This window comes from Orycteropus afer, unplaced genomic scaffold (assembly GCF_000298275.1).
Source record: "Orycteropus afer afer isolate SDZICR_OR568_19922 unplaced genomic scaffold, OryAfe1.0 scaffold00194, whole genome shotgun sequence".
NCBI lineage: Eukaryota > Metazoa > Chordata > Mammalia > Tubulidentata > Orycteropodidae > Orycteropus > Orycteropus afer.
Window position 1 is genome coordinate 397,152 of NW_006921781.1, and position 15,709 is coordinate 412,860.

The 15,709-nt window shown below is 40.0% G+C and overlaps 1 protein-coding gene across 1 annotated transcript in view; it reads left to right on the forward strand.

Annotated features, from left to right (window-relative positions):
- The first annotated feature begins 13,627 nt into the window (after nucleotides 1-13,627).
- LCP1 (lymphocyte cytosolic protein 1) overlaps nucleotides 13,628-15,709 on the forward strand; it is a 56,768-nt gene continuing 54,686 nt past the window's right edge. Inside the window, exons 1-3 of the mRNA XM_007947812.2 lie at nucleotides 13,628-13,691; nucleotides 14,294-14,457; nucleotides 14,647-14,776. Of these exons, the coding sequence (XP_007946003.1) occupies nucleotides 13,628-13,691; nucleotides 14,294-14,457; nucleotides 14,647-14,776 (358 nt within the window). The remainder of the gene's footprint in view (nucleotides 13,692-14,293; nucleotides 14,458-14,646; nucleotides 14,777-15,709) is intronic.

The window sequence follows — 15,709 nt, forward strand, 5'->3', positions numbered from 1 at the left end:
TAGAGAGCCACCACTAGGCATCAGTCAGCCACCAGACAAACAGGGCTCACAGAAACAATGAGAAGCAGACACCCTCCTTGCAGCTGGCAGGGTGGAGCCAGGGAGCATGAGCATGGCCTAGCTCACAGATGGCCTAGAGACCCACAAGTTGCTGTCAAGTCAACTCCAACTCATGGAGACCCCATGTGTGTCAGAGTAGAACTGTGCTCCACAGGGTTTTCAGTGGCTGATTTTTCACAAGTAGATCTCCAGGCCTTTCTTCCGAGGTGCCTCTGGGCAGACTGAACTGCCAGTCTTTCAGTCAGCAGCCGAGCACATTAGCCATTTATGCCATCCAAGGACTCCTCCAATTGGTTTGGTCATTGCTTTTTATTCCCCAAATCAACACATCAAAGTAGTTTTTCCAGCAAAATAGTTTCCCATAAACTTGAAGCATTCGCTTGTCTTGTTCTAGGTTCTTGTACCTTCTACCTTTGGGCTTTTGAACATCTTGCCTCAGGTGAACTGTTTTAATTTGGTCTGCTTTTTTGTTGCTAAGGAAAATGAGAGAGCCTTAATGCTAAGTCAAGAATCAATGTATAGATGAATGCAGGGACACTTACCTGGCCTAGATTGTTGTCACCTAGAAGGGACACACAGGATTTGCATATGTTACTTTCTGCTTAGCCCCAGCAATGCCTTCTCAAGACCTATGTTGAGTTCTCCTTGGTGTGCAGGAGAGGGGCAGTAGGGGTTCAGTTGTAGAATTCTCATCTTCCATGTGAGAGACTGGGGTTCGATTCCCAGCCAGTGCATCTCATGTGCGGCCCCACCTCTGTGTCAGTGGAGGCTTGCATGTTGCTGTGATGCTGAACAGGTTCAGTGGAGTGTCCACACTAAGATGCACAAGGAAGAAAGTCCGGGGGTATCTAATTCCAAAAAGTCAGACAGTGAAAATCTTATGAATCAAAATGCCCCAATCCCATTGTACACAGGGTTGGCATGAGTCATGAGCCAACTGACAGCAGCTAACAACAACAACATGTGCAGGAAACATACAACATTCAGGTATACCTCATTTTATTGTATTTTACTTTATTGTGCTTCACAGATATTGCATTTTTTTAAGAAATTGAAGGTTTGTGGCAACGCTGTGTCAAACAATTCTATCAGCACCATTTTTCCAATAGCATGTGCTCCCTTCTTGACTCTGTCACATTTTGATAATTCTCACAGTATTTCAAACTTTTTCATAATGCTATTGCACACTTGATTGACTACAGTATAGTGTAGACGTAACATTTATGTGCACTGGGAAACAAATTGTGTGACTTGTGTTATTGTGATATTCTCTTACTCCAGTTGTCTGGTATCAACCCGGTTATTATCTCAAGATACGCCTATATTTGAAATTTGAAATCATGGGGAAAATATACTTACTATATGTTGAGTAGATCTTACTTAAAGAGTAGAGCTCCATCTTAGCTTTTAAAATTTTTTGTAAAGGAAACGTAAAAATAAGGAGAACTGAACATAGGCCCAACCACACCCACCAATGAACCCTGCAATGTTAGGCCAGTCTTTTAACTTGGTGTCATTTTACTCATCCATCACAGTAGGAGATTGACCAGATAGATCATCTCAAAGGCCCTTTGCACCTCTGCAACCTAAGATTCTGTTAATCTTAAATTCATTATTGTACAAATTTGCCATAGACCCAGAAGATAGCAAAAATTTAAAAAAAAAAAAAAAAAAATCAGAAAGCTACGAAAGATTTTAAAAATAAGCCCTAAAAAAATCAGATTAAAAGAATACAAGAGACCTGGTGCCAAGCAGGCATCATGGCCTGTGATGGAAGTTTTATGAATTGAGAAGTCTCTGGTATTCCCACTGCGAATAGCACAAAAAAAGAGGGAGCTTTAATTGTATCAGAAAATATTTAGGTTACAGGGTAGGGATATGAGACACCAGAGAGGTTGTCAGGTTTCCTTATTTGGAGATTTTTAAGAAAATAGTAGGTGGCCCTTTCTGGGACAGTTTGTGTCCATCCTTGCCTAGAAACCAGGAGTGAACTAGATCGGCGTGTCTTCAGCTGTTTGTGGTGACATCCCAGAAAGCAGACTCACGTGCTGCTCTGGTGATTCCCCTGCACACAGCCAAGCTGTGGGTCTCCAGAGCCAGTGGGCGTCTGCGTTGGTTGTGAGGAGAATGCTCCTGAACAGGCCTTTCTGTGCTGCGGAGGTAAGAACAGGAACAGAGGGCCCCGCCCCTGGGACCCAGGCTGGGCTGGGTAATGCTCACTCCCCTGCTGAGTCCCCTTCTGAGGCTCCTCCAGAAGGACCCACATCAGTGCCACAGCCACAGATGCTGAGGGCGCCTACACTTATTTCTAGGCTCATCTGAATCATATTTGACTTGAATCTCATTTGTATATTTTGTCAATTACTGAATAGACGAGGTTCTGCTGGTGCAGACAGTTATGGTGCTTGACTGCTAACTGAAAGGTTGCCTATTTGAGTCCACTTAGAGGTGCCTTGGAAGAAAGGCCTGGAGCTTTGCTTCTGAAATATCAGCCATTGAAAACCCTGTGGAGATTCTCATGGACTCCAGGCTTTCCAGAGGCAAGGGAGCTGGATGAACCCCTGAAACTATTCCCCTGAGATAATCTTTAAACCTTAAACCAAAAATATTCCTTGAGGTCTTCTTAAAACCAAACAATAGTTTAGCTTAATAAGTAAAAAATATCTGCCTTGAGCACTATAAGGAGCTCTGGCGGCACAGTGCCTAAAGCACTTGACTGCTAACCAGAAGGCTGGCGGTTCAAACCCACCAGCCACTCCTCGGAAGGAAGTTTGGGCAATCTACTTCCGTAGTGATACCACCTCGGAAACCCAAGGAGGGGTTGCTATGAGTCGGGTCCAACTCCATAGCAGTGAGTTTAGTTTGGTTTTTTGAGCACTGTGCTCTTTTAAGAACTATATATATGGGCTCAAGGCGACAACAGTAACTCAAAAGATTAGATAAGAATCTTAGGGGGACAGTGAGTTTATGGGGGAGGAAAAGCCCAGAAAAGGAAAAGGAAAATGGATACACAATTCAAAGAATGTAATCATCAGCGCTGAATTGTACATTTAGAAATGATTAAATTGATATATGCATTGCTATATATATTCTCAACGACAACAAAATAAAATTAAAATAAAAAGAAGAAGTAGAACAGAAAACCTTGTGGAGCACGTTTCTGCTCTGACACTCTTGGAGTCACCATGAGTCAGAGTCACCTCATGGCAGCTGATATACTGGTGAGGAATAGAACTTTGGAAGTTTTAACATGGAGAGGACTTGATCTTTTCATTTACAGATGAGGAAACTGAGGCACGGAGAGACAAAAACCTAGCATCAAGTTACAAGACAGATAGTAGCTGAGGTCTCCTGCCTACCAGGCTAGGCACTGTCTTCCACTTCCTGCTACTTGTTTAGTTTTGGTTTCTTTCAGATGTGCAAGTGTATTAATTATCTGGGCCAGTTTAATTTTTTGATAAGCTTCTGTGCCAATTTCTTACTCATACCTAGGTTTCTTTCTCCCTTTGCAGCCCTGTGCTTAACCTTCTCACTTGTTTATATCTTGTTTATATATTTTATTCAGAATTTCTTTCATTGTATTAACTGTGCCACAATAAGTTAGCCCTAATTCACGTGGCACATTTGATACTCAACAATTAACTAAAGGTCCAAGGGTCCAAGGTCAGAGGGTCCAAGTCTTTCCGTTCCCCATTTTTTTTATAATCCCCTGATCAGGCAGAGGAAGGCTTTCTATAGACACATTTATGGAATGAATGAATGAATGGCTTTTGATATTGAGATATTAGTATAATAGTGCATAAACAGCTGGCCTGTAATAATACTCAGTTTTTTGAAAAGGTATATTTGGGATATTCTGAGCCTTTAGCACAGGAAACTGAATCTTAAAGTTCTTGTAGTAGAATGGGAAAGAAAGGGTAGCTGTGGATTTTCAGGAGTCTCTGGGTGGTACACAGTTAACGTGCTCAGCTGCTAACCAAAAGGTGCCACCCAGAGGTGCCTTGGAGGAAAGTCCTGGCAATCCACTTAGAAAAAAATCAGTCATTGAAAACCCTATGGAGCAGATACATTGGGTCACCATGAGTCAGAATTGACTTAATGATAACTGGTTTGGTTTAGTGGATTTGCAAGACATTAGCACAAGGGAATCATTGTCTACAACCCAGGAGAGGAGAGAGCTGCTGGGACATTGGGAGGACCTCCCCAGCCACCAGCCTGGTGTATCCCCTCTACCTGCAAGACCTTTGCTCTATTTCACAAGCTTAATAGGTTTGGGCAACTTGGGAAGACGGTGTCATCAGGGATGTGCTGGGGGACAGGAGGGAAGGAGATTAGGACTGCTTAGTTGGTGGCAGAGCTGGGCTTATTACTACACCAACACACCTTCAGAAGCCCCTCAAATGAGTGATCAAACCACTGAGTTTCCAAAGCAATCTCAGGTTCATGAGGTTTGGAGTAATCTGGCTGCTGGCTCCCCACCAGTGTTTGCATGCAGTGAGGTGTGGATAAAGTGGGAGTGCTGTGTCATTGCTGTGAATACCTGCTCCCTGCCTTCCACCTTGGGATGTTTATGTCAATATTGCAAAGATAGAAATTCTGTGCTCTGGAGCAGCCCTTGGTAGTGTCAGTGTCTCTAAAGCAGGCCTTTTGCCATCAAGCAGATTTCAACTCATGGTAACCCCACGTGCTACAGAGTAGAACTGCTCCATAGGGTTTTCTTGGCTCTAATCTTTATGAGAGCAAATCACCAGGCCTCTCCTGTATGGCACCACTGGGTGGGTTCTAACCACCAACTATAGGTTAGTAGTTGAGAGCAACTGCATCACCTGTGGAGCTCTGTCAGTGTCTCTGTCGGGAGACAAAAGACAATCTAGAGGAGATTTGAGTTGAACAGAAGGATCCACAAAGGAGCTCCATTAAGTGGCCATCTCAATTTGAGGCCATTGATAATTATTTGGTTTATTAAAAACGAAGTAGTTTTTAAAATATGTGCTTAGAATCACCCTTTAAGTAAAGGGTATTTCTGTATCCATAGAGAAATGGCATCTCAGGAATATTGTGATGGTTGGAATTCTGTCCCCAAAAAATATATGTTGAACTTCTAACCCCTGTAATTATAAATATGACCCCGTTTAGAAAAAGGGGGTATCTTTTGTTCTGTTAATGAGGTCACATTAGAGTAGGATATGTTGTAAACTTCATCCCTTCTGAATGTTGTTTTATAAAAAGGGAAAACAGGCATGGAGAGATACAGACAGAGAAGCCAGAGAACATGTGAGGAACTGTCTATAAGCCAAGGAACACCAAGAAATGCCTGGGGCTACCAACAAGGAAGGAACCTCTCCTAGAGGCACTGCCCTGATTTAGATGCCAAACCTCCAAAGCTGTGAGGCAATAAAGCCACCCACACTAAAGCAGCCCTGGGAAACTAAGACAGGGCAGGATTAAATGCAAGTTAAACTCCTTATTTGAAATAAGTATCTTGATGGCTTTAAATATACTTGGTTAGCATTTGACTGCTAACCAAAAGGTTGGTGGTTTGAACCTACCAGATACAGAAGAAAGATGAGGCAATCTGCATCTGTAAAGATTTACAGCCTTGGAAACCCAATGGGGGTCACTATGAGTCAAAATTGACTTGATAGTAGTGAGTTTTGAATACACACACACACACACACATATTATTATTATTATTATTTCAATGTCCTGTGTAGGTTATGTTTAACTTCTTTATTTATCATTGTCTAAAACTAAAAATTGCAATATTAGTGTTGTCCTAGATTGCATCTTGTTTTGGATTATAGGCAGCCCCAGGTTATGAACATCCAATTTTAGGTACAACCCATAGTTATGAACCAACCCCACTAAAACTTATTATAATAAAAATTCAAGGTACATACAGTAGTTCGTAATAGAAAGTGGGCACTACTTTCCAACATGCATCAAAACATTATTATTATTATTACTGTATTATTATGTTAAAGATATTTTAGTATATCTGGAAGCATTTCTTTAATATTTTTTTTAATGCATAGAAAGGTATACTATATACTAAGACAAACATTTGACTAACTGACATTAGATGTAAACCATACCCAAATGTTCTGACTTACCTATAAATTCAACTTAAATACAGATTTAGGAAAGAAATTTGTAATCCAGGGGATGCCTGTACTCAGTGCTCTTTGAAGTGTTCAGAATTTGCACAATTTCCCCCTGGATAAGTACTGAAGTTATTGAGGTAGAGCTGGGAGTTTGGGTCCTGAGTTTCCAGTTTTATTTTACTCCCTGAGTCAAGTTGCAGGAAAAGTAGGGCACATTCGGAAGAGTCCCTGGGTAATATGATACCAGGTGACAGATGCCTCCCTGGTCCTGGCAGGTCATGTAATTGAACATCAGTGAATTGAGTTAGAATACTGACCTGCACAGCACTAATGCTTTTAACAGGGGATTCTGGCCCAAGCATATCTCACTCTGGCCAGGTCACTTTGTTCCATCCTTTCTGCTGTTCCCTATATAGATGTTGGCACTGAAACTTTCGGTCTTGTTCTCATTATCAGTGTCTTAGTCTCCTAATGCTTCCATAATAGAAATACCACAAGTGAGTGGCTTTTAAGAATAGAAATTTATTTTCTCTCAGTTCTAGAGCCTAACAGTCCAAGTCAGTTTGTTCTCTGGGCCTCTCTCCTAGTTTCTTATGTCTGCTGGTGATCCTTGTCACCCCTTTGCTTGTAGATGATACCCACACAACATCTCTCTCCTCCTCCTATATTCTGCTTTTTTTTATAACTCAGAAGTGATAAGGTTTAGGATCCATCCTACACTGGTATGACCTCATTAACATGACAAGGGAATAATTCTATTTCCAAACAAGATCACATCCATATGTACAGGGTCCAGGACTTAATATATATTGTTGGATGGACCCAATTCAATCAGTCCAAAAAATCCAATATGAAACTTCTCAGAGAAGATTTAGCCTAAGTTTCTATATTTACTTTAGAGAATGTAGTTCCTCCTGTACGTTCTAAAGCACTTGTGTTTTATTATAAACTCTTAAAAATAGTTTCTGTGTTCTGATTTCAGGGAACTTGAGTCAGATGCTTTTCTCTTAAGAACTTATTCTCAGAAATTCCCTTTTACTACTGATCTGGGAAATACCAGACTCTTAAATGGAGGCTCGAAACTCATCAGCATATAGGAATGAACAGGCTTTGTGGTTTTTGCAGATTTGGGGGTTAACTTTGTTATAATTTTTTAAATAATCTTATAATAGAAAAAACAGAAGAAGAACCAGTGTGTTCTCTAGCCAAATGTTGTGGGATTCTATAACTATTGATTTAATAACTTTAAGTGCTCACAGAAAAGCCAGCAACCAGACAAGACTTAGATGAATAAGATTTGTCTTCTTAGATTTATGATCTGAGCAGAAACGGGGTTCCAGAACTCAGCACGGATTTGCAAGAGACTTTAAAACGGTTCCTGGCAGGGCACAGTTGATGCTGACGTAATGAAAAACAGGAACAATCCATGCAGGAAGTGTCTTATAGTTGACTACCAATGTGGAGCCAGGAGTTTGCAAACTTGGAACCCCCACCAATTATCCTTATCAATTTCACTCAAGTATGCATAAATTTTAATGAGAGCATTTTCCCCCCAGGCAAACACATGAATAGACTATGTAAAGTACCTAACACTTTATTCTAACTGTTTGAAATGTTCTGATCTGCATGTTAATTGCCTCCCCTTCCTGCTTCTCTGCCTTATGAGAACACTGCCATTTGCACATTCAATTCAATTAGTTAAGGAGTCTCTTCTCAGTTATGGTCCTTAATGGCCCTCTTACTGGTAAGTCCATCCTTCTCTGCTTTCCTCATCAACGATTGCATTTACAAATTCTAGACTGGTATTGCCTTGAGAATTTATACATAGACAAAGCATTTGACCACATTAAACCAAAAACCAAACTCATTGCCTTCGAGTCCCTCCTTGAGTTTCCAAGGTTGTATCTCTATAGGAGTAGATTGCCCAGTCTTCCTTCCAAGGAGTGGCTGGTGGGTGTGAACTGCCAGCCTTCTGGTTAGCAGTCAAATGACTTAAGTACTATGCCACCAGAGTTCCCTTTTCACCTCATTGGAACTTCAGTTTTGTTTTGTATAAGATCAAGAAGTTCTATATTGCAGGGAGCAGTGGTGGTTTGGTGGTAGAATTCTCACCTTCCATGTGGGAGACCCAAGCTTGATTCCCAGCCTTTCTACCTCACGCACAGCCACCACCCATCTATCCATGGAGGCTTGCATGTTGCTGTGATACTGAAAAGGTTGCAGTGCAGCTTCCAGACTAAGATGGATGAGGACAAAGACTTGGCAATCTACTTCCAAAAATCAACCAATGAAAATCTTATGGATCACACTGGTCCAGTCCACAACCAATCATGCGGATGGCATAGGAATGAGCAGTGTTTCATTTTGTTGTATGTGGGGGCTCCATGCGTTGGTGGCTGAGTCAAAGACAGGTAACAACTACAAGGTTCTATGCTAGTTTTCTATGGGCTGCTGTAACAAAGTGGCTTATAAGAATGGAAATTTAGCATCTCACACTTCTGGAATCTAGGAGTTCAAAATCAAGGAGGTTCTGAGGTAGAACCTATTCCATGCCTCTTTCCCGGCTTCTGTGACAGCCAGTGATCCTTGTCATTCCTTGGCTTATAGATGTGTCATTCCAAATCTGTGCCTCTGTCTTCCCATGGCCATCTTGCTTCTGCATTTCTGTGTCTCTTCTCCTCTTTCCTAAGGACACCACTTAATTAAATTAGACCCACCCTACTCCAGTTAATTTAACTGATAACGTCTTCAAAGGCCTTATTTCCAAATAAAATCTTATTCACAGGACCAAAGATTGGGACTTCAACATATCTTTTTGGGTGGCACAATTCAATCTATAACAAGTTTCTTCTGTCTGAAAGTTAAGTTATGTTGCCAAGACTTTGTTCATTTTGACAGTAAAAGCAACTCTCTCTAGGTATCTATTTGGGTTTGGTCCCAACAATAGCAGACACAGTATCACAGTAATTTAGGATGATGACTGCTTCCTCTCTAGTTCAATCCACATCTCTTTTGCTTTAGCTGCTCAATCGCTGGAGTGTTTGGGTTTTTTAAAATTTGAAGACATTCTCATTATTTGATTTCTCTTGTTGATTCCCCCACTTACGAATCTCTTAGAAAAATGCTGTTATACAAATGCTCAAGGTTTTCATCTTGACCTACTTGACATGGCTTAAAATCACGTGGTTTTAAAATAACTTTTTGCCCCTCCCTATGTCTGTTATTTGAATGAGTCATGTAATTTTTTTCAAAGTCATTCTTTTTTAAAAAATTTATTTTGTTGTTAAGAATATAACAGTAAAACATACACCAATCCAACTGTTTCTACATGTACAACTCAGTGACATTGATTGAATTCTTTCAGTTGTGCAACCATTCTCACCCTCCTTTTCTGAGTTGTTTCTCCTTCATTAACATAAACTCATTGTCCCCTAAGGCAGGGCTTCAGATTGTTTCAATCTGGTTCAGTCATGACCAAAACAGTGAAATCAGGACAGACTGGAATTTGCAAAATGTGGGTGCTTGGAATGACAACCAGGTTGAGAAAAATTACAGGTTGAAGCCCAGGAATGAGAGACTTGGAAGTGGGATAGTGAGCCCTTTCCGGAGTCTGCTACGGAAGATAAGATTATTGCCAGGACTGTGGAGAGCAGCATATATTCAAAGCAATGTGATTGGCACCATCTTTGAGCAGGGCACCGTTGTTTTCAACTCTACCAGGAAAGACATTTGGTTGCTATGGTACATGCATGCTGACGTTGTTTTCTATGAGGGAGATAAAGTTTCTAGCAGAGCGTTGACCCATACTTTTCCCTGTTCCAGTTATGATTCCAGCCACCCACATTTTTCAAATTCTCGTCTGTCCTGGTTTTGCTTTGTTAGCAGTCCTGAACTGGAAAGAATCTGTTCAAAGCTCTGCTCTAAGGTTGCTATCGAATCTTTTGAGTTGCTGTTGTCACTTTGATCCCATACAGATAGTTCTTAAAAGACCATAATGCTCAAGGCAGACATTTTTGTAATAGTTAGGCTAAACTATTATTTGGTTTGAAGACTTAAGTGTATATTTTTGGTTCAAAGTTTAAAGATTATCTCAGGACAATATTTTCAGGGTTCATACAGCTTCCATGAAACTGTGGAGGGGTCATGTGATTTTTGTGCTAAAATATTTTCTCTACTTTTTTTTTTTTAATTGTGTCATGATCTTTTGATTCTTTAGATGTTCTTTTTTACCAAACACTAATTATTTTATTTCTTCCTTGACTCTTAAAATGCTTTGTAATTTTTAAGTCTCTCATGGGTTTATACATATTATAGATATTTAATGAATAATTGCCGAGAGAATGAGTGGATGGATGAAATGAGTATCTAAAAGAATTGTGAAAGTATTGAACCTGTGTAGATACATGGTAGAGGAGAAAAGACTTGAATTGAAGTCAGTGTAGGGTACAGTCTTAGTTTCTCCTTTACCTAGCTGTGTGATCTGAGATGTATTTCTTAACTTCTCTGAGCTTCTGTTTCCTGCTCTATAAAATGGGAATATATGTACCTTTGTCATCAGCTTAGGAGCTCTGGTGGCACAGTGCCTAATGCATTTGACACTAACCAGAAGGTTGGCAGTTCATAGCCACCAGCCACTCTGCAGAAGAAAGTCTCGGCAATCTACTTCTGTAAAGACTTACTGCCTCAGAAACCCAAAGGGGGTTGTTATGAGTCGAAAGTGACTCGATTACAGTGAGTTTGGTTTGGGGATTTTTTTTTTTTTTTTTGGTCTTACAAGGATCTATTAAATCTCACAAGGGTCTACTACATCTCACAAGGGTCTACTACATCTCACAAGGGTCTACTTCTTGAGGCTTGGGTGAAGGTATCACTATCAGACCTCAGTTCTATTGCCCTGAGACAATTGGTTTGTTTGTTTCATATAGTTAGAGTTGTGAAACTTAAGATATTTACTTTCTGCATTGGATTCTGGAGAAGTTGGAGCTAGGTTTTCAGCCTAATTCTAATAAGATGTGTGAGGTCTTAAGCGTGTATTTTAAGTATTAAAGTTCCTCCCTGCCATCATCCCATTTCACCTTAGACTCACTTCTCTTTCTCACCAAGTTATCATTTAATTGATGTAACACTTAGGTTTGAATATATCTTTGTAACCTGGCTCAATTTTTTTTTTCCTTCCGGAACAAGGCATGGTGGAAAGGAAGGAAGGGAAAAGAATAGGGGGTGGGGAGAGGTGGGGGGAGGAGGGAGAGGAGGGGAAGGAAAGGAAGAAAATCAGAGAGCCAGAACATAGTGCCTAAGGCACTTGACTGCTAACCAGAAGGCTGGCTGTTCAAACCCACCAACTACTCCTCAGAAGGAAGGTTGGGCAATCTACTTCTGTAGTGATACCGCCTCAGAAACACAAAGAAGGGGTCATTATGGGTCTGAAACAACTCGATGGCAGTGCATTGCATTGTTGTGTTAGTACCTCTCTCTATGGGTAATTGTAATGTGTGAATGATATCATGTTTGCTTTTATAATTAGTCCTCGACAGTTTTCACCATGTTTTAGAGAACCCAATGGACTAATACCTTTTTAGAGATATAAAGCAGATAATGATAATAAGATTTTCATTAATACCAAAAATGTATTTTTAAAATCAAAATAATAATAACATATACAATTCCATGATTTTCAAATCTTGCTCCCTGGAGTTTCCACAGTGGCATAAAGTGATAAAGAGGTAGGCTAGTGGGGATGGGGTACATTTGGGTTGCTTCAACCAAAGGCTCTCCAAGTTGTTCATTTTATTGGTTCATCCTTATTTACATGTAAGGTTTTTGTTAATAAAGGGTTGCCTGGGGGTAAAAAGTTTGAAACCACTGAAATATGTAAGTGGCAAGATAGTAAATTGGGGGAAACTGGACATGGAATTGCAAAACAGAATGTAATGCAATTTGACTTATGGGTTTAACTGTTAAAACTGTTCACTTTTTTATGTGGTTTTTGGTTGCCAGTGAGAACAAATATACGGCACTGTAGAATGAAGTGAAAATATAGAAAAGGAAGTAGATTCAAACAGTATCCTGTTATAATTTAAAGTATTTTTAGAAATTGTAATTTCACTATTATACTTTTTCTAAAGTATAGTTATGTTTAGAAAATACTGCATCATCTAGGCTTCTCTCCCTCCACCCCTCCCATCCTCTCCCCAGCAGGAAATCTAGCAAGTTTCAGTGGAACTCCTATTTGAAACATTCTGGTGTAGGTTAGGTGTTCGGGTGGTGCAGTGGTTAAAACATTTGGTTGGTTCGAACCCACCAGCTGCTCCATGGGAAAAAACATGAGGCAGTCTGCTTCTGTAGATTTAAAGCCTTGGAAACCCTATGAGGAAGTTTTACTCTATCCTATAATGTCACTAGGAGTTGTAATCCACTTGATGGCAGAGGGTGGGACAGGTGCTGTAGAGTAGCTAGGAGCATGGAGAATATAATCCATCTTCTGTTTCATTCTCTTCCTACTCGCTAGAGAGCAGCAATAACGCAATGGGAAAGGGAAATTGCTCAAGCAATCTCTTAAGACTGTACCCTGAGCACACCAAAAAGTCCCTCAGTTTCCCTTCCTCCTTCTCTAAGTATTTAGATGACTTGGATAAATCCCTTTGAAGTTATAAAATTTATTCATTGGCTTGGCAAAATGTTAATTTTTTAAATGAACATTAAAGATATCTCTCTAAAAATACCCTTAATGTAAAAATTGAAGTGTTTTAGTTAGCTGTTTTGGTACAGTATACTACTCCAAAACATCATAATTTAAAACAATCATTTTGTCATCTCTTATGATGCTCTTTGTTGACTGGGTAGAGCTGAGTGATTCCTGTGCTCCACATGATGTTGACTAGCTGTGGTCCCCTGGGAGTTCCATTGGACTGGAAAGTCTACAGTGGTCCACTCAATTGGCTGGCAGTTGGTATTGTCTGTCATCTGGGAGCTCCGCAGGCATTATGAACCAGAGCACCCGGTTCTCCTTCATGGTCTCTTCATCTGGCTTGGGTGTCTCACAACGTGACAGATGGGTTCCAAGAGGGAGCATTCCACAAGGAAAGAGCAGAAGTTTCTAATCCCACACCTCACTTACAACATCTTCTAACAGTGAAATCAGTCAGCGAATCAGTCCAGCTTCAAGGGGTGGGAAGTAAGCTACACCTCTTGATGTGAGGAGAAGTGTGTGCATACAAGTGGGGGAGGAATTGTTGAGGACCATCTTTGGAGAACATAAGATGGAAGGTAAAGAAAGTGCTGTTTCTTGGTTTTGGAAAGATACACATCATGGGGGATACAGAGAAGTCTTTCTTCATTGAGTAAACAGCAATTGCTTCTTTATGTGGTACTTTTAAGAATAAAGACACCCAAAAGTCATTCCTTGTGTCACTCTCTCCCCAGATCTGTTACCTAAAGCAATAAAAAAAAAAATAAAAAAAAAAATGGCCAGAGGATCAGTGTCTGATGAAGAAATGATGGAGCTCCAAGAAGCTTTTGCCAAAGTTGGTAAGTAGAGCTGCTATCTCAAGTCATGTAATTCTCTTCTTTATTGAGTAGCTTCAGGACAGCCTCAATGAAATGGTAACATGAACAAAACAGTGGAAGCACCAGGAATCCAGTAGTATTAGCCAGAGGTGATAGAGGGACTTAGTTGAAAGACATGGTTTAAGAAAATTACTTCTTTTCCTGTCAAATAATGGGACCTTTCCAACATGTAGCTCTTTCCCAAAAACGGGCTCTAATTCTCATCTTTTGTATCTTTTCTGGTTTCTTTGGGTTCCTTTGTTTTTCTACTATTATATACAATCTTTTACTCCTTTTCTGTAAACTTGTGATTTATTTTCCCTTCTGTTTTTATAATGGTTCCTTCACATTCTGTTGCCCAAATTTCTGTTTTGAAATGATGGCTCATTTACTCTGGACGTTGGAAGTGATACAAATGCCCACATCCAATAGCAGCAGGCCTCTTCTGAGACCCTGACTCTTTCATGGAGTCAAGCCATGTCCCCTACACATAATTCCCTCTCTTACCTCTTTACTGCCATCTAGTCTTCTCTCAGCTCTCTAATGCTGTTATCTAAAACGTCAGTATGTCCTTTGCATCATAGATACTGATGGCAATGGTTACATCAGCTGCAATGAGTTGAATGATTTGTTCAAGGCTGCCTGCTTGCCTCTGCCTGGTTACAGAATAAGAGAAATTACAGAAAACCTTATGGCTACGGGCGATCTGGACAAAGATGGGAGGATCAGCTTTGATGAATTTATCAAGGTGAGTATGATACAAAATGATACAAGGAGACACATTTGAACTTGGAACCTGTATTCAGTTTCTAAAAAATATTCAGAAAAAAAAAAATTTCCACCCACTCCAGATGGGTGTTTCAACAGTAGATACTCTTTTCTTCATGGTTTTCTTGATCACAACTTGGGTTTCTAAGGGCACATTATATTTTTGCAGGTTTTTCGTGGGCTAAAAAGCACAGATGTTGCCAAGACCTTTAGAAAAGCAATCAATAAGAAGGAAGGGATTTGTGCGATTGGTGGCACCTCGGAGCAGTCTAGTGTTGGCACCCAGCATTCCTACTCAGGTAGGTCGGCCTAATGGAAGGAAAGCAGAGATAGAGAAAGTATTAGGATGAAGAGAGAGCTGAGGAAGAGGGAGAAGGGAAGGTATAGAAAAGACTCCTGCCTTCCAGGGTTACAGATTCTAAACTTGATACTCAAACCTAAGGAAGATCAGCAAAGACAGACATGAACTCAGGTCTACTGACTACTACTTATTCTCTTGGGTATAAGTGGGCCAGTTCCAGGTATAGACTTTTCCAACCTGTAGATAGAAGCAGTCCTAGCTCCAGGTAGGGTCTGCTACTACATAATACCGCCAGCATTAAAAAAAAAAAAAAATTAAAGACTGCCAAAATTCCTTTGTAAATCTTTTAGACAAAATTAGCTATTTGGGCTTTTGCCTCTAAATTTCATAATTATTCTCAATGCCTGGTGAGTAGCCAAAATACATGTTTTTATATTAGGAAAGTGTTTTCTGTATAAGTTTGAAAAAAGTTGTGTGTTTATTTGGAAGGCTGCCATCCTACAGCCTTAGCAGAAACTTCTAGCAGCTCAAACAGTACCATAATCCAACCTTTCCCAAACTGAGTTTTCAAAATATTGGTTGACCTTAAAGATGAGTTCCATGGTTAAATACTGTCTGTAATTGCTGAGACAAAGTTAAGCCTTTTATTTTGAAATACATGATTTTCAGAACCTTTGTTATGTAAATGTGCATTTTGAATCTTCAGAACACTAATATGCTATGTGATATTTCCCCAACTTTGCTGACTCGAGATTCTTTTAAGGGGATACTATGAGTTTTCAACACACACAATTTGGGAAACACAGTCCTTGTCTATAACGTATAGCTTGAGGTTTTATTAAAATTTCTAAAGTCAACTTCTGACAGTTTGCAATTTCATTTTAATTATATAATTAAATAACATACTTCCTGTATGTTTTATTTCTTGGAG